The following is an 18,686-nucleotide window of genomic DNA, read 5'->3' on the forward strand; positions in this document are numbered from 1 at the left end:
TCCCTATAGTGTACGTGGAGGAATGAGATCTATGGGATCGCTGAAATAAATAAGTTTACGTGGAATTTTAGTTTCAGTATCATTTGCCATGTAGCATCCGTGATTAGTTATGAGCTCAAATCTGATGGCCTGTAAGTGCCACAGAATCCCAGCTACATAGTTTACTTTATTCACACTGTATTTTTCTGATTCAGGAAAAACCTCTTGGATGCACCATCTTTCTTCAAGGTACTTTGTAGTCTAGATGTCAGTTTTGTGTATCACAACCAAGCAGTGCTTCAGTGGCTGTGAAATGAGCCTATGTGGACTGTCAAAAAACTGCAGTTCCTCCGTCCACCTTGAGGCTGGCTCCAGAAGTGAGTCAGTCTCCATAGTCCCCATGTTCAATGTCCAACTTCACAGCAGAAATAAACATGTTTACAGCCTGCTACGTTTTGGCTCTTAAGCCTTAATATAATTTGAACAGGTTATAAAGTTATGCAGAATTAACAGCGTGGCCGCTTTGGTTGGCAGGTGGTGGCAGTTACAGGTGGTGTCTTTGAGCAACCAGGCTTCATTCAGCCTGACACCCACGTCCATCGCTTTGACCATTGTTGTAAAGTCAGTAGATGTCCCTGTTTCATACTGTCTAGAGTCGCACCTGTACCCTCGACTTCGCATCTTCATAGGCCACTTTCATACCGACCTTATTTCAAATTTACATTCCCGGTAGGACGCCACATTTCTTTTGTTGTCTGCGAAAGATATTTGTGCTAAATCGTATCTGTGCTGCAGTGGACTATCTACCGGAGCACCAGCTCTCTCGTCACACTCTGGGTAAAGTGACAAATGGGCCAAAGTCTCACAAAGCTGATGCAGTCCTTAAAGAATGTAGTTCACCCCCTTCCTCCTCCTCCTCCTCCTCCTCCTCCCTTCCAGCCTCGAATGACCTCTTCCTGGCAGAGTGAGCGGTCAAACATCCTCTCTCTTGGCCCCCGCCGCCTTGTTTCCCCCCCTCAAGGTGAAGTCATTGACTATTCAGCCACTTGTGATGCCTGTCTTTGCACTTCTGATGTTGCCTGGGAGGCGTCCTCCGCCTGCTCTGCCTCCCCATAGGAAAACATCTCTCTCCTTCTCACCCAGCTCAGCACGACGGTGTGTGTTTTGTGCGTTTGTGTGTTTGTTGTGTGCGAGTCAGACAGATAGCTGATGAGTCTGAAATGAACGATTGAACGGTCAGACACGGGTGGAGGATTGTCAGGAGGAATTATGTCAGTTTGTGTGAGAGGAGCTGAATCCAGTGTGACAGGAAGCTGACAGTGGGTTTGCTCTTTATCCATCCTTTTTTGAACTTTCGACTAATATGGGAGGCAAAGTTTCTTTTTATAAACTCAATCTAGGTGCATTTATCTTGACTTTAACTTTTAACACTTTTCTAATGGCTGTTTGTCCAACGATTCAAGTGCATCTGGTGCTCGGTGATGACTCTTTCAGCCAGCTGGATCATTCGAGTTTAGAAAAGTGGATAGCTGCCAAAGTGCCCTCTTGGAAGCCCCTACGGCAGATAAAAGACCCTCTACGGTGCCCTACATGCTAGAAATGTTAAATAATTAGAGTTCCCTGTGTGTTTTTTATTACAGAGGTGCTTTAGTGTGTGTTTAGTTGTAGCTTGAAATCTAATAAAAAGATTTGCAAAAATGTTTCAAATTTCAATCTTCTCCTGGTTGTGCTTGTGATATATTGGGAAAAAAAAGTTTTGAAATATAGAAACCTGAATTTTGAAAGGCCTGATCTTTATTTTTATTATGAAAGTTTTGCAGATTACACTCAGTGCCGACTGTTCTTTCAGAGCTGAGTTTACGACACACACTTTTCAGATCTGCTGTCATAGACATGAATATGAATATTGTTCTTTTGTTTTGAGAGTTTTTAAACTCTCAAATATTAAATAAGTTATGATTCATAACCACTTGAGTCTCAATAAAACTAATAATTATATATCACATTTTCATCTCATGCATGAAGGCATCTACCGGCTCTGTTCAGTGAAACGATTTGAACAGCCAGCTTTATCCCAAGTGGCATTTCTGTCTTCAAAGCTTTCGTTTTGGAATGACGGAGCCAAATTTAGGCATTAGAAAAAAGAAGAAAAAAAAACTCGGAGTGATTATTTATTAATCCTGTTTTGATTAGAAATGTGTCTCCGCTGAGACCCACAAAACAAACTTCAATTCCCGCCACCGTTTCAAGTTTAATACTCCTTTCAGTCAGAGAGAAGCTGACACACAGTAATTGTAATGTCTGTGGTTTTTCTCTCTGCTCTCCTCTGGCTCTTTGTCTCCTTTAACTTCCTCCAGGTGATCTGCTTGGTAATTCAGGGCTGACAGGTCTCGCCCTTGTTAGTAAGGAGTCGGTGAGGTGTTGAAGGTCGGCAGCTGTTTTCTGTTTGTTTCAGTTGGTTTGTGTCTGGATGAGCTGACATACAGGATACAGTCTGTATGACACTGATCATGACCTCTCTCCAAATCACGTTTTCTATAAACCCAACGAGGAAATCCATCCCGTATCCTCATCGCGGTCGCAGGGTGCTCGATCCAATCCCAGCTTTTGTTGCAGGTATCTGGACCTTGATTCTTGACTGTGTGTTTGCATGCCCACAGTCCAACATGTTACACAGATGTAGTGTTTCAAAATAAATGTTGTTTCTGAACATAATCCAGAACAACTATTTAAACTGAAAACTATTTAGTTTGGGTTCCTTTGGTTTAAAACTTCACAGGATGCATAGAGCTGCCTGACATCACCTTTAGGATTTTAAGATTTTTTAATTAGATGTAAAACAAAAAAGAAATAAACAAATCTAATTATATGACCAACAAATGCAAATTAAAATTCTCTCTCACTGCTGACGAGGCTGCAGCAGGTTTAGTTTTAAAGCTAGAGTGAAGATACTAGTTTGAAACAGAAGACACACACTGGTACCATGCCATGCCAGACATGTCAACTTTATGATAATCCCATGTAGTTTTGGGAGCTTTGCATGGACTATAAATGTGCTATTTTTGCAGCATGTATTTGAATATTTTTTGCATACCGGGGTCCCTAAACAGCATAAATTGTGTCTGACTGGAAAGCTGAGACTCTTGTGGATTCATTGAGGCCAGTTGTATTCAGGTGTGGTGATGTTAGTCCCCACAGGAACCATTTCACTGTAGAGAGACCTTTCCTTTTTAGACTTGACCTCAGTGTATGAAACCTTGAGGATAATCACAGCCTCATGAAACTGTGCAACCACAAACTAGAGACTGAGGGAATTCAGAGGATGAATGGCTTTCCTAAGGGGGTTTCTGAGCAATTTCCAGAATTTCCTGTGGTGTTCTATGTGTCTAAATGTGGTATATTGAAGGATTTTCTGACCATTTTTTATCAATTTAGTGGTGAAAAATGTTTAAGTTTTGCACTAAATCTGTGTAAGATAAACCAGAAAAACTGCTCCAACAACTATAACACATAATAGAGCATGACTACAATGTTTATTAGACATTTATAATTAGAAAATATCGTCACATGTCATTGAGCTCATCTCAAATTAATCTTGAATTTCCCAGCTTTCAGATGATGTATAACCTAACCTAATCTAAAGATGTAAATATGTTTATTATAAGGAGGGGTGGAGCTGAAAAGGTTAATGTGAAGCGGAGGAAGCCTGTGGAGCTGAAGCATCAACCACAAAGGATGTCAATCAGGCAACCACGCACAATGAATACTTTTCTTTTAAGCCTTAATAAATGTACAGGAGATCACTCATTTGACAATTAAAGAGGTGAGAGAGAGATTTCTTGGTGGCAGCGTTTTTTAAGTGTTGCACTGGCTCAACTTTTATCCACTTCAGTGACCGTCAGATTGTAAAAATCGATGTTTGCCGTTGGCTCATGCAGCTTTTTGGTGAAACAAAGTCTTTGTCTTGTTGGATCAAAGCCTTAGCAGGAAAAAAAGAAATAGTGTTAACACAGAGAGAAAACAGGTTTACAATACAACAAAGAAAAACAGGACAAAAGTGAATCTACTGCAGGATAAAAGCAGCGGTAATAATGGTAAATCTAGTTAAGTCGGAGGTTGGGCTTCGGTCCGACCCTCCGGGGAGTTTTGAGGGAATCAGAATTCAGCTCACACTCTGCAGCTCCTGAAGTCTGACTCACAGCCGCTACAGAGCTCCAAGGACACACAGGCAGTCTGTCTGTCTGCTTCACACACACACACACACACACACACACACACACACACACACACACACACACACACACACACACACACACACACACACACACACACACACACACAAAAGTCATCAAACATTAACGAACAAAATCCTCAACGTTATTGTTGGGATTACTGTGTTTTAATGACTCAGAAGACACAGTAGGATATTTGTTTTCTAAATCACAGACAACAATAGTGAACCATGGATCATCTAGGGTTATCAATAAATGAATTATTAGTTCATCTGCATACATTTCAACCTGCAAAAGAGAGATGAGATGATAAAAATGAGTGGCCGGGGCGTGAAACGTCTTTTAAATTTACTTTTACTCACAATCCTACATTTATTTTACAAGGTTCTCCACAGTGGATCATCATCTGTAAAGGCTTTTTATGCCAGATCCTTTCTGACACAGCCCTCTACGTTTATCCGGCCAATGAGCAAAACCTGGTTCAGTGTCTTGCCTAAGAACACTTTGAACCCAGGGATCAGCAGATGACCCGTTCACCTCAAGATGTACATAATCTAATGAATACCCTTAAATGTAATGGAAGCCTTAGGCTGGCTGTATTCTATATTTTTGTTATTGTCATCAAAACCCTATGAAAAGATAGCCTGGCATCCCAATTTGTAAATGGGATTCAACAGAAACGTATCATCTTGTATCAAACCTGTCCTGTATTAGATTGGGTAGATTAGGTTGTGATTGGTTTGCCCGGATCCAGGTTGGGTGGAAATCTGTCGGCGGAGGACCAGATGCATCTGAGAGCAAACAGAACAAGCTTGCAGATTCGTCTGGTTCTCAGATTAATGAAAAGACTAAAACCAACAATGTTTCTGTCTCTCAATATTTACAGATACATTCTCAAAAGAAACAACAGTGTCCCTGTTCATGGTAATGAAGGAACATGTCATGTTGAAAGTGTTTATTTGTGTAGATGTTTTGGCCTTTAAGAAGTCAAGACTTGGTTTTGGTCTTTTTATTCGTTGACAATACGAAAAATAGAAAATATCACCAGACGTATCCTTTAAAGAAGCAAAGGTTTGGTCATGAATCTTCATCCGGCCTCAGTTCTACGTTGGGTTCTTTTTGGTGGAGATGCTTTAAAACCAAACTCTGCAGTCCAGACTTTCTTTTCATTTCAAGTTCAAACATGTTGTCCCTCCCCCTCCCTTCTTGCCTTCTACCCACAGACTGGATGCGCTTCTATCTGTGCTGCTGTGTGCCATCTGTCTCCTCGTCCTGCCGTCGTCCTCTACCCCCGACCACGAGTCAGGTACGCATCCCTTCCCTCTCTGTCCCCGTCACTTTCCACGCTACCATCCACCGCTGACATTCACGACTCCATTAAATCATTCACGACCTCTGACTTTTAAGGGCAGCGGGGTGCTCTTTAATCATTTCCCGTCGTTCATTGTTTTTTTCGCCAACACGTGCACTCTGGAGGCCGTTTTCAAGGGTGTCCGACTGCTCCAGAAGAAAATCGAGTTTAACTGATGGGCTGAGGGATTCAGCTGAATATCTTCTCCTTTAGTTGTGTCAACAGAAGCAGAAGCTTAGGACATTATAATACAAGACAGATATCCAACTGTGTATTAAAGTAATAAATAAATACAGCTTTAATATTGAGTTGACCAATCTTGGTCATTTTACTGACAAAGGGTGGTTGCCATCGCCCCTCATCTACTCCTGCTAACAACTCACAAACCTGCCGGTATGATATTGTCATTTTTTACTATGAGTTTGCAAAAATGTGCCTGTAGGTCAACGCTGATATTAAATGTAAAGCTGTGGCTCTAATGTCTGGGTGCAGAGTTCTGCTACAAAACTGGAAAAGCAAAAAGTTTGTGTTTGTGGATGAAATGACTGTGAAATGTACAGACATTTATGGTGCCCAGAGGATGAACCATCATGAGGTTAGCATTTTTTGGTTTTATTAAATCTTATGGATGAATTGTCATGAAATATGGTTCAGAAATTCATGTTCCCCTCGGGATGAAGTCATTCAACGTTGGTTGAACGTCCTCTGAGGTCTCATCCAGCACCACCATCATGTCACAAATTTGATGCCTACAAATCTAAAGGTAGTTCCAATCAGTGTGAGCTGTACTTAGTTTTTATTGACCCGAGCGTGATATCAATCGTCACCCAACAAAAAGCCGAGGTATATTTCTTAAAATGTCACCCATTACTTTCAAGCTTGCCTCTCCTCAGATGATTCGAAGCTTCTCCAGGTGACCATCCCCAGACCCTTGTTCGTGTCTGCTGTGTTGGGTGGCACCCTGGTATTACCATGCCTGGTGTCTCTGGCACACCCGCCGCCGTCCCCCTCCACCAACGGTCGCCACGCTGTGCTATCCCTCCCCCGGGTCAAGTGGAGCGTCCTGACTCATGGCCGAGAAACAGAGATCCTGGTGGCCCGCGGCGACAGGGTGAGAGTCAGCGAGGCTTACAAAGACAGAGCCTCGCTGCTAAACTATGCCTACTCCCCCGCCGACCTCACGCTGCGGCTGGAGAGTCTGAGGCAGAACGACACCGGCTTCTACCGCTGCGAGGTGCAGCAGGGACTGGAGGACGCTGACGATTTGGCTCAGGTCAAGGTCAAAGGTGAGATTTGAAAACCAAACTCCACAAAATATTTGAAAACCATGATTTATTCAATCATCACACCGCCTCCTTCCTTTGTGGAGGTCATGATGTTTATTTCTTGAATTATCTTGTGTTGTATCTGTATAGACACAAGGTGGACAAAATAATGGGAACACATACAACCCAGTGCAACAACCTCTATGACACAAAAACTGATAAGTAGCTTAAACTGTGGCACCATTACCACAAGGGAGACTGAAAGACCTGGCAGAGTGTGCACGGTTGAGCCAGAGGTTTTATGCAGCATGGGTTGATTAGTTGATGAGGTGCAGGTGCCAAAACAGACGAGAAGAAAGAAGACAAACAGCCTTCACTTGATTAATTCACTGTTTCTAAAGTGGAAACAGTGACTGCCGTAAAAAAAGATAAAATAGTCCGGTGGTATTAACAGAAATAATCAAACTGTCTACTGGGTTTAGAAAAACCTGCTGTGTGTCTCTCATAGTTCTGTATCTTTATTATACAATACACACTCATACACTCGCATCTGTGATGAATGGTCGTGTCATTAAGCCATAGATTATGGATTATCTGACCACAGTCATTTGTAGGTTCATATATCAGGTGCTAAGTGCTGCTTACTGTGTTATAAGTAGACAGAAAAAAGGTGCAGTCTGGTGAAGACTGACCAAAGAGTCATTTATTATTAATCCAATTTATTTATTTATTCTTCATTTAGTAGGGACAATGCATAAAACATGTATTCTACCAGATTTTAGCCAAATTACCAACACTCACTGCCTCACAGCACAATAACCACAGACCTGAACAATGTTTTTAAAACTAAGTCTGAACGTACTGCACTCTTTGATACTCAGTGGTGAAGAATTACCACATCCTGGCAGCCTTAACGGAGGAGCAGCCCCCTCTAGAGGAAGGCTTGAGCCAGGCCTGCACATTTTAACAAACTGTGTACGAGGCTGTGGTGCTAAAAGTGAATGAATTCAGCAGCTCAGTAGATCTCAGATCATCATATTCAGATGAACATTAATGGATTTTAATACTTCAGGCTCGATGTCAGGCTCAGATGAGATATTCATGTTCAACCTTTAGAAGTGTCTCTGTGGACAGCAATTAGAGAGGACTACAAAGTAAGCTGCATAGTGCATCTTGTTTCTCGGTACATGTGATGATAAAGCTTTTGGCAGTTGCAGCACTCTTTTGGAAGGAAAACTAGTTTCTGAAAAGCTTGTACAGGTGAGAAAAAACAACCACAACCACAAATGCCGTTTGGTGAAGCAGCAGTGAAATGTCTTGATGTGTCTGTAATTATCTAACATATCTCAATTATATGAGCAAAATCATGTATCATTGTCCTCTTGAAAATCTTGGAAGCTTCAGATTTGAATGGAAACATGCAAACTGTCAATCACCCTGCCTCTAATGTGTCTTTGCAGAATGATCGCACAAAGCATGTCATGGTCCAGACTTCATAAATCTGTTGTTTGGGGTTTTACAGGTGTGGTGTTCCATTACCGTGATGCATCCAGCCGGTACGCCTTTACCTTTGAGCGGGCCAGAGAGGCCTGCGAGGAGATCGGGGCTGAAATTGCCACTCCAGAGCAGCTACTGGCCGCTTACCAGAGTGGATACGAGCAGTGTGATGCAGGCTGGCTCTCAGACCACTCCGTGAGGTGAGCATCCAAGAGAACCTGGTCCAATGTCAAACAACATCACTCAACACTGGATCAAGTGTCCTCTCAGCTGAAAGTTCTGCATTTGAGGCACTCAGACGTTCAGTCCTTAATGCAGCTCGACAAAAGCAACAGCGCTAAACTGCACCACTGACATGTCGCTGTCCACGTGGCTGAGGGGGCATCGAGTATGGAGGTCGGTCAATCAGGCACTCATCTGATCTGAAACCAAACATTTCTCCCCACTTCAACACTCACTCTGAGAAGGCATGATGTTTGGAGCGCTGCCATTACAAAAGAAGAGGTACTTAGTGTTTCAATGCAATGCAATATTTCCTTCCACAGATATCCCATTCAGATGCCGAGAGAAGGCTGTTTTGGGGACATGGATGGAATGCCAGGAGTGAGGAACTATGGCCTGTTAGAGCCTGATGAGCTGTATGACGTCTACTGCTACGTGGAGAATATTGAAGGTAAGACAACCAAAAGGAAACTGCGTCTACTACTCTTGATTTTGATTGTGAAAACACAGCAGCAACTGGGTAAAGATCATTCAGACTTGACACCTGTCTCTTTGCCTAAAGGTGAAGTGTTCCACGGCTCCACCCCCCAGCGTTTCACCTTCTGGGAGGCCAAGGCCTACTGTCTGAGTCACGGGGCCGAGCTGACCACCACAGCTCAACTATACGCAGCCTGGAACGATGGACTGAATCACTGCAGCCCAGGGTGGCTGGCAGACGGGAGTGTGCGCTACCCCATCGTCACCCCTAGAGAGCGCTGTGGAGGTGGTGAACCCGGGGTCAAAACTGTCTACCGCTACAGCAACCAGACGGGCTTCCCAGAGGTTCACACCCTACATGATGTCTACTGCTTCAGAAGTAAGAGTTGACTTGACTTCTTTGACTGTCTTGAGATGGTCTTGACTGGATGTCCTTGTTACTCCCCACAACATAACATTTTCTAATTCTCCTCTATTTCAGGCTACAATGGCCCGCACACAGAATCCCCTCAGGATTCTCTCACCACTGAGCCAGAGGATATTGGCCAGGACATTGTTTTCCTAACTAATCCTGCAGAGGAGGAGGTCAGCCTGAGTGATGTAACGACAAAGGGGGGCGAAGAGGTCCTACATGCCCAGACAGCTAATCCTGTAGAGCAGGGCCCTGTGGAGGCTCAGTCCACAACATCAGGTTATGACAAGGAACAACTGCTGACGGCGCACATTCATCAATCTGTCACCCCTTCATCCGAGCATCCAGAGCACTCGACCCCAGAGGACACCTTGGAGCTAATAGAAAAGGACAGTTACCCAGAGTCCTATCAGCCAGCTCCTGAAGAAAACCAAGACAAAGATCATGAAGACCCAGACAAAGATCATGAAGACAAAGACACAGATCATAAAGACCCAGACACGGATCATGAAGACAAAGACACAGATCATGAAGACCCAGACACAGATCATGAAGACAAAGACACAGATCATGAAGACCCAAAAACGGTTCATGAAAACCCAGAGACAGATCATAAAGACAAAGACATAGATCATGAAGACCCAGACATAGATCATGAAGACAAAGACACAGATCATGAAGACCCAGACAAAGATCATGAAGACAAAGACACAGATCATGAAGACCCAAAAACAGTTCATGAAGACCCAGACACAGATCATGAAGACCCAGACAAAGATCATGAAGACCCAGACACAGATCATAAAGATCCAGACACGGATCATGAAAACCCAGACAAAGATCATGAAGCCAAAGAAACAGATCATGAAGACCCAGACACAGATCATAAAGACCCAGACACAGACCATGAAGACCCAGACACAGATCATGAAGAGTCTCACATACTTCCAACAACTTCTCCAAAGGCTGCTGGTGTTGGTGTTGGTGACGACTCCACTTCACCCACACCCGATGTGACAACTTCAGAGAGTGGAAAGACCTCAGAGCATCATATTCCTGTGACTGAAAGCCTGGATATGCCAGGTCTTAACGCTTCTGGAACTGATGCAAATGAGCTCCTTAGCAGCTCTCCAGAGGTTCCTCAGAGGAGCGACCTTCCTGTTTTACAAGAGGACCACACTACAGACGCACACCACGCAGAACACACCTCGGAAACTGAGCTCGTCTACTCGAATACCACGCATGACGTCACAGCACTGCCGGAAGACGCCAGCGCTAGTTCTGTTGAGGACATGTCAGCACTGACTGCTTCACCCCACAGCGAGGAAACAGATGTTTACTTCACCGCCACGTCGCCATCTTTTGACACCAGTACACCTGAGATCCATCCAACAGAAGAGGAATCCGGAGAGGAGAGTGCGAGTCCTCCCCTAGATGAGGAAACACAAAACTCAGTGACTCAAAGTTTGGTTGGCATGGACGCCTCTGCCACCTCTGGACTGGTTCCTACGTCTGATTCAGGTAAGTATCCAGGAACAGAGTCAAAATTGATGTTTCTGAGTCTTTTTTATCCCATATGCGTTGTCCTATATGACACCTATTCACCAGTATCTGGCTCAACGATGACAAAAAACAAATTTTTTTAGGTATTTTTGGGTGTTCTTAATGATATTTTAGAGTCATTGTCTTTTTTCCGATGATTCATCCTGCACCCCAGGAGATTTCCTGCTTATGATGATGTCAGAGCGTAGGGCGGCTACATCCATCTGTGGCTGGGCCTTTCTATACAAAATCTCAACTTTATAACCTTTTTCACAGGTTTTGTATCAGAATATATATTTGCTGATTTTCCCTCTCCAGGCTACTCTAGCTTTAACTGTATGTGATTCACAGAGACTCTTGATGGACGGATCGGCTTTAGTGTAATAACTCGTGCAACCCACCTGGAAGGTAAGTGCACACCGGACCAGTTTAATCTAGATTCGTAGGGAGGTGTAATAACATTTTGTATATTTCATTGACATGTAGTCTAAGACCTACATTGTCATTCTTTCATTTCCTACTCCAGCTGTCCATTTTCCAACTAAATTTCTTTCATTTCCTACTCCAGCTGTCCATTTTCCAACTAAATTCCTTGATAGAAAATAAAATAAAAATGATAGATATTTTTAACATATTATTTCAGATTATCCCTTTTTTTGTCAGGTTCTGATCCTATTCAAGAGCACCTTGGTGTAGCTGAGACGTCCATCCCAATCGGTCATGTTGATGAGGAATCCAATAGCACTTCAGAGGAGGCAGAACCAGATGATCCGACTGAACAGAGCGGACATATTCATCCTGCAGAAACTCCAACAGCAGAGGTCACCACAGTCACAGATGACTCAGGCTCCAGTGTAGCTGTCACTATCTTAAACAGTGATCCAGTTACTTTGTTGACATCGCTTGCATCCGTAACTCTGTCTCCCCCCTCTGTGGAGGTCGAAGCTAGCTCCCCAGAGATTATAACCTTCATACCTGAAAGCAATGCTTCATCTGGGGCAGAATCCCTGGAGGACTACCAGGACAAACTTGAACAGGAAGGATTAGGAGAAAATCCCGAAGTGTTCCTCAGCACAACCCAAAATATCACAGACAGTGGTCCGGAGGGGAAGGAACAAGAAGCCAGAGAGGGATCAGGTGAATCGTCCGGAGAGAGCCCAGAGGTGAAATCAGGCCTGCTGTTGACAAATCCAACTCTCTCAACCGACCACACTTCTGAGGAAACCGATGACGGTGGCACTGATATACCAACTGCTTCAGATGTAAAAATCACACTGGTCCCTCATCTGACCCACACACCCAGCTGGGAACCAGAACCTTCTTCCTCCACACTGCAGGAGTCTCGCTCCGATCGGGAATACAGCGTCGAGGTTCCCGTCACAGAGGAAGTGACTGATGAAGTCTCTAAGGAGCACGAGGTCGTGGCCGAGGCTGGGATCACCACCAGGAGCATCCCTGGTGTGTTTAGACCAAAAAACTTTGGTCTTTTAACTTAAAATGTGACTATATAAACTGATTGCCTACTTCGTTAGGTAGACTTCAATCTAATGTGATCCAATATAACAGCTCTGCCATGAATTCAGGTTAATAGTACAGTAGTTTGTCTGAAAGGCATTCTGCATTTAGAAATAACCTTTTTGTCTCAACAGAACATGGATCAGAGGGAGTTGAGGAGGAGACCAGCACAGATGAGCCTTCATTTAAAATGTGCACATGGCGTCCGGATAACGAGGAAACCACTGGTCCAACACTCCACGCAGACAGCAGCGACGTGACGCTCACCGCTTCCTCCGCGTTCACAGAGTATTTTCAAAAAGATGGCGAGACCGCCATGGCTGCCTCCCTGCCTGCTGCCAAAGAGTCCGATGCGAGACAAGAAGCCACTTCAGGTACTCCGTAAAGAAGAAGAAGAACAGCTGGTGTTAAAAGTCTTTATCGCTGATGGCTTGTCTCTGAAAATGCCCGATCAGGAAAGAGATTTACTGGATGCTGCAGTTTAGCACCTGAGGCCGACTCAGCACAACAGAGAGATGAGCATGCCTGTTTGAAATAAACTTCAAAACGTGTCCCTGCATCTCCAATCGTTTATATATTTTACTATGAAAACACTTTATCCACCTAAAGCATAAAATGGATTTAAAGATTATTGGGGTATTAATAATTTATGATTTTAAAATGTTTTCGTTGTTGTACCAGCATGAAATGATGAATGCTGAGACGTCTATCCTTTTATCCATTCATCACCACAGGCTATTCAAACTTCTACATTTACTCTATCAGTCCATAAGCAACATTAAGAAACACAGATACTTCTGGGTCATGTACCTGATGTAACAGCTCCCTCTGCTGGTTTTTTACCTTTAAAGAAATTTCATTTGCAAATTAGATGTCAGTAAAAAGATATTTGACCTCTCGAGGACCTCTGAAAGTGTTTGTGTGGATGCAGGACTCTGAGCTTGACTCTCTGACTTTGAAATACTGAATAATGAATATATAGAGAATATTCGTTTTGTTAATAAGTACCACCATCGTCACACAGCTGCAGACTCCTGCCTGGAGAACCCTTGTTTGAATGGAGGCACTTGTGTCGAAGGCGAATCAACAGGGTGTGTTTGCTTGCCCGGTTATGGAGGAGACATGTGCCAAACAGGTTCAGTGTCAACTATTTAATAAACATATAGATATCTTCCCAGTACTAAGAAGACAATACTTCATTAATTTCCTGACCTTTTTTTCTCCCTCTCTCTCTCTCAGACCTGGATGCGTGTGAGCCCGGCTGGGAGAAGTTTCAGGGATTTTGTTATCGTCACTTCTCCAAGAGGCAGAGCTGGGAGGCGGCCGAGCAGCACTGTCGCATGTGTGGCGGACATCTCATTTCAGTCATGACCCCCGAGGAGCAGGACCACATCAATGGTAAAAACCTGAAAACACACCATCCATTTAGATCACTTGTTCCCTAACCTGGGACCCACTAGGGAGCGCCAAAACTTCACTTCCATCTCAAAGTCCCAGGCTGAGTTTGAGTCCCAGTACATCCCTGCTGTGAAATATAAAATGCTTGTAACTGTTTCAATTTAATAAAAAAAACAGATAAAACGATGAGAAAGGACAGTGTGAATTTGCAATCATCAAATCTCATGTGTTTCTTCTTGAACAGTTTGTGCTTTGGTAAATGACACTTCAACAGAGACGTATATCTTACAGCAGATATCTAGCGATCTTTTGTAATAACATTCCTCCAGTTCTCTTGAAAAAATCCAATGTGATGACAACGAGGCCTCCCAAAATTGTCCAGACAAGACACAACAACCACCTTTCGTGTCTTCTCCTCTCATTGGATCCATTATTTCCCACGAAATGTCACGGTTTTTGAAGTTGGTATTTCGTGTGGCGAACGAGGCGACAAGATAGTTATCTGACAGGCCTCTGCGGGCGGGTTGCTATGGCTTGTATAGACTCATACTCTTTCTGTTAGACAAGCAAACGTTGGAGTCATTTTCTTTTTTTTTTTACACAAGCTCAAATTCAGGGTTGCATAACGTGAAAACTTATCAACTTGTTTCAGTGTGTTTACACTGTATTAACAGTATCTCTATTACAGCAGCTTTAAACTCAGACTCAGTCTTGACTTGATATCAAATATTTGATCTTAGTTTTGACTTGGTAGTGGGTGTATTTAGTCTTTAGGCGGTCTTGGTGTTTGGTGCAGAGATCTACAGCGACCTTATATCACCAGCAGATTGGATCTCGGATCAGGGTTTGTTGGTTGTTCCTCGTTCCAGACTCAAAACGAAAAGAGACGGTGCTCTTGAAGTTAAGGCTGCTGTTGTACTTAAGATCTGAGGGCAGTATGCAAACATGTAACACATTATAATGCAGTCGTGCCCATCTTAAGGAGATGTTTAATGTTTAAAAGCTAAATATGGGGACTTAAAGTAAATGTTGCCATTTATTTTCATCTGTGTTTTATTTATTACTTTTATATTGTGTATTCTGTTTGGAAAGTTGTCATAAATTCACTTTACTTACTTGATATACCCCTCTCTTATTTCCTCTCCTCGTGCATTTCATTTGTAGACAAGTACAAAGAATATCAGTGGATTGGACTAAATGACAAAACCATCGAGGGAGACTTCCGCTGGTCGGACGGGAACCCTCTGGTGAGTTTGACTTGGTCCATGATTTGTTTTGACCCGCTGACGGTGTCAAATATGTGAGACTGTCAAGTTGTCAAAATACTTTTTGAAAAGTTTCCTGTGATTGTCTCGGCCGTCTTAAAATTCAAAAAAGCTGTATTTGATTTAGTCCTTTACTTCACTTATGTGTCTTTGTTTTAATCAGCTCTATGAGAACTGGTACAGAGGCCAGCCTGACAGCTACTTCCTGTCCGGTGAGGACTGTGCGGTGATGGTGTGGCATGACGGTGGCCGCTGGAGCGATGTGCCGTGCAACTACCATCTGTCCTACACCTGCAAAAAGGGAGTCTGTGAGTTCACCTGATTTGAAATGCACCTTGTTTTTTTTTAAATCCGCCCTTGTTCTAAGGATCCAAGAAGTCTCATTTATCTTCCATCTAACAGCATCCTGTGGCGAGCCCCCCAAGATTCCCCACGCTAAGGTGTTTGGGAAGAAGCGGTTGCGCTATGAGACCAACACCAAGGTGCGGTACTACTGCGAGGACGGTTTCGCGCAGAAACTGAATCCTGTAATCAAGTGTCTGCCCGGCGGCCAATGGGAAGAGCCTCTGATAATCTGCCTGCCAAGTAAGTGCATAAAAGGGCTGACCTCAATTAAGCATCATTAGAAGCTAATAAGTGAATGTGCTCAGGGGTTATTTACTTTTCCTGTTTTGTCTCCCGCCTCCAGCCCATTCGATGGAAGAAGACTCAGTTACCTCGCTTCCTTACCAGCACGAAGCGGTCATGAAGGTCATGGAGGTCATGGATATCATGGAGGTCACGGAGGTCATGGACACAGCCACAGAGAAAGCAGCTCCTTTGTTCTGGGACATTAAGTGGAGCGTCTAAAGCCATCCTGCCTTTTTTTTAAATATATCACACCTTCTTCCCATTTCTCTTTTCTTGTGTCTCAGACTTTTTCTTCTTGCATTCCTGCAACTTAAACTGTATAAATCTAATCCATCCAAACACCTGTTTTTCTTTTTTAGTAACCGCTTATTCTTATCAGGGTCATGGGGACAAATCTAATCTTTCATATTAAAGTCATCTCAAAGCCACACAAGCTTTAGGTGAATTTGGTCAATGAGCCAGTTGAAACAAACAAATGAGTTGAATTCTTCCTAAACTAGATATCTCTGGAAAAAAACCTTCCCAAAATGACATCATGAGATAAGAGAGGATTTTCCACACTGCTCCAAAACAACTCTTTAACTCAACGTCCGTCTCCCTTTTTGGACTGTTTGTCCATTCTTGTTTTCAGCAACAAGTCCTCTCTTATCTTTTGACTTTGACACAGTAGGTCATCTTTTATTTCTTTGCAGAGACGCGTTCATAAACATCAACATCAGAATATGCCTAAAACACAAAAACACAAGATAATGTGTGTTTTATCAGTCTGCATTCCTTTGAATAAACCAAATGAAATATTGGCTTCAATGTAAACATAAAGTAGGATACTGTCCCAAGAGTTAAATATAAAACAGAAAATATTTAAAAACATATGATTCATTACAGGATACTTACTTTACTTACTCAAAAACAGTAATCAGTGGTTAGCTTCACTCTCGTAATCAGCAGCTAGTTTGTAACTAAACTGTTTCATTCATGAACGTGACTGTTGGAGCCGTGCATGCTGTATTTGAACATATCTGAAACAAACAGCTGCTCGTGCAGTTTAGCAAAGTATGAATGAATCCTCAGCATCAGCTGGTCTGACGTTCACTAAAGCCTGTTCTACTTCAAATCTGGAACATTTTTTACTCTTGTAAGATCATTGTTAGGAGCTGCCCCCTGTCTGATACACTTCATTTCCCAGACTGCACTCTTGAAAAAGACCCGTTCATTTGACACCACTCTGCGGCGTTGATGGAGGGCGTTTAAATAAAAGATGGGGCTGCAGAGTTGATCTAAACATGGAGTTCTACTGAGAGTCTGTTGTAGTTCTGCTGTCGTCTGATTTTTACTTAGTTGCATTAACTAGGCCTCCCCAGTGAACATCCCAGTTTCTCTCGGCTACCAGTCCCACTGTGTTTTATGTCGACAAAAGGGAGTAAACTCAAATAAAACCTGTGTGCTAAATGTTTCCAGATATGCTAAAAACTCTTTTTATTCTTGGAGAGAAAGTAGACCTCACCTCCTCACCTTCAATTCTTTAATACGATTTTAGATAAAGAGAAAGTAAACCACGAGGGTGTCCCATCACCGGATCACCACCCACAACACAAGGCTGACCCACTTGAGTATCTCTGTGCACACATGACATCTTTTTTTAAGAGTGCGGATCACTGACTCTGCTCGTCCTCTGGTGCTTTTTATTCAGGTGTCTCTAAGACTTTGTTGTATAGTTTGCTCATATGAACTGTACTGTATTGTGTATTAGCACACAGTATAATCAATCATCTCCTAATCAGAGAGCTTAATTTTGAATAACGAATCTAGGTGACTCTGTAGCGGCAGTGAGGTGACAGCTGTGCTTCGGGGATCAATGAGGACAAATTTTCGATGATGCAACGACGTCTCATGTATTGTATCTTTTCTAGTTTTTAAAGAAGTGCGATGACAGTAACAACGCAGGTGATGTTAACTGCTGATCTAATGAACGTATGCTAATAAATGTACAAGTAGAAATAAGATAGTAAAAATGGATCCAATGAAAAATAAGAAATAAAACGTAATGGTTTTTTTTTTAACATAGTCTGAATTTTTACTGTTGTTACAGCTTGTCTGTTGATTTAACTGTATGACAAATGACATTAAAGATGTTTGTAAAAATCTATTTGTAATATATATCATCATCATATGACTCCTAACTCACAGCACCTGATTTTGTATTGCTCTTGACGCTTGCATTGAAGCCTTCACTGCTGTGAAAAAGGATTATTAAGTAATTTAATCCACCAGTTAATCTAAATTCAGGAGTTTGTGCTCCCTGCTGAGTGCCATTAACTGTCTTTCTTGATACTACCACAAGAAGTCCCCAAAGTAATAAAGTTTTAGATCCAACATGCAGGCCTTTAATATTTTCTTCCATGCTCCAATTATTGTTTTGAATGAAAAAGGTTTTCATTTGCTACAAAGGTCCATAACTATGTTTTCATTAGTGTTTAATCACCTGAACATTAGGATCATTGTGTTTTTGTTAGAATGGACACACTAACTGCTGGCACTAGATTGGATTTATTGCACTTTACAGCCACAGTAGTTTCTCCTACATGTTTGAAATAAGAGGGTAAGGTCCCTGCAAAAGGATGACATGCAAATTCGTGAGCAGTATTCACCACTAGGTGTCACTAAATCCTCCACACCCTTTAAGTTAAGTTAAGTTGAAACTTTATTGATCATGTTTGTACACCTCCAGCTGGCACCTGTTGGAACACACACATAGACAGATGCCATATACAGTGGGCATCAATTTACAGTTCACTTCCAATTTTTCCCGAGCAGCGAGTGCATTAACTAACTAACTAACGAACTAACTCAAATCAACTGAATGTTGAAGTGAGTTGACTTTAGTTTTCTTTGGTCTGGCTT

At 42.6% G+C, this 18,686-nt stretch overlaps 1 protein-coding gene across 5 annotated transcripts in view; it reads left to right on the forward strand.

Moving 5' to 3' along the window:
* bcan (brevican) overlaps positions 1 to 17,929 on the forward strand; it is a 25,306-nt gene extending 7,377 nt beyond the window's left edge. Inside the window, exons 2-17 of one of the 5 annotated variants that reach the window (XM_027287495.1) lie at positions 5,435 to 5,517; positions 6,441 to 6,848; positions 8,350 to 8,524; positions 8,870 to 8,997; positions 9,109 to 9,402; positions 9,505 to 9,918; positions 10,087 to 10,956; positions 11,329 to 11,385; positions 11,641 to 12,435; positions 12,627 to 12,866; positions 13,517 to 13,627; positions 13,732 to 13,890; positions 15,055 to 15,137; positions 15,319 to 15,463; positions 15,558 to 15,740; positions 15,844 to 17,929. In XM_027287495.1, the coding sequence (XP_027143296.1) occupies positions 5,435 to 5,517; positions 6,441 to 6,848; positions 8,350 to 8,524; positions 8,870 to 8,997; positions 9,109 to 9,402; positions 9,505 to 9,918; positions 10,087 to 10,956; positions 11,329 to 11,385; positions 11,641 to 12,435; positions 12,627 to 12,866; positions 13,517 to 13,627; positions 13,732 to 13,890; positions 15,055 to 15,137; positions 15,319 to 15,463; positions 15,558 to 15,740; positions 15,844 to 16,004 (4,306 nt within the window). In that variant the 3' untranslated portion in view covers positions 16,005 to 17,929. Of the gene's footprint in view, positions 1 to 5,434; positions 5,518 to 6,440; positions 6,849 to 8,349; positions 8,525 to 8,869; positions 8,998 to 9,108; positions 9,403 to 9,504; positions 10,957 to 11,328; positions 11,386 to 11,640; positions 12,436 to 12,626; positions 12,867 to 13,516; positions 13,628 to 13,731; positions 13,891 to 15,054; positions 15,138 to 15,318; positions 15,464 to 15,557; positions 15,741 to 15,843 lie in introns of all 5 variants that reach the window. The other 4 variants (XM_027287496.1, XM_019264701.2, XM_019264702.2 and 1 more) reach the window with 4 other exon arrangements.
* Positions 17,930 to 18,686: the final 757 nt, after the last annotated feature.

This window comes from Larimichthys crocea, chromosome XIII (assembly GCF_000972845.2).
Source record: "Larimichthys crocea isolate SSNF chromosome XIII, L_crocea_2.0, whole genome shotgun sequence".
Lineage (NCBI taxonomy): Eukaryota > Metazoa > Chordata > Actinopteri > Sciaenidae > Larimichthys > Larimichthys crocea.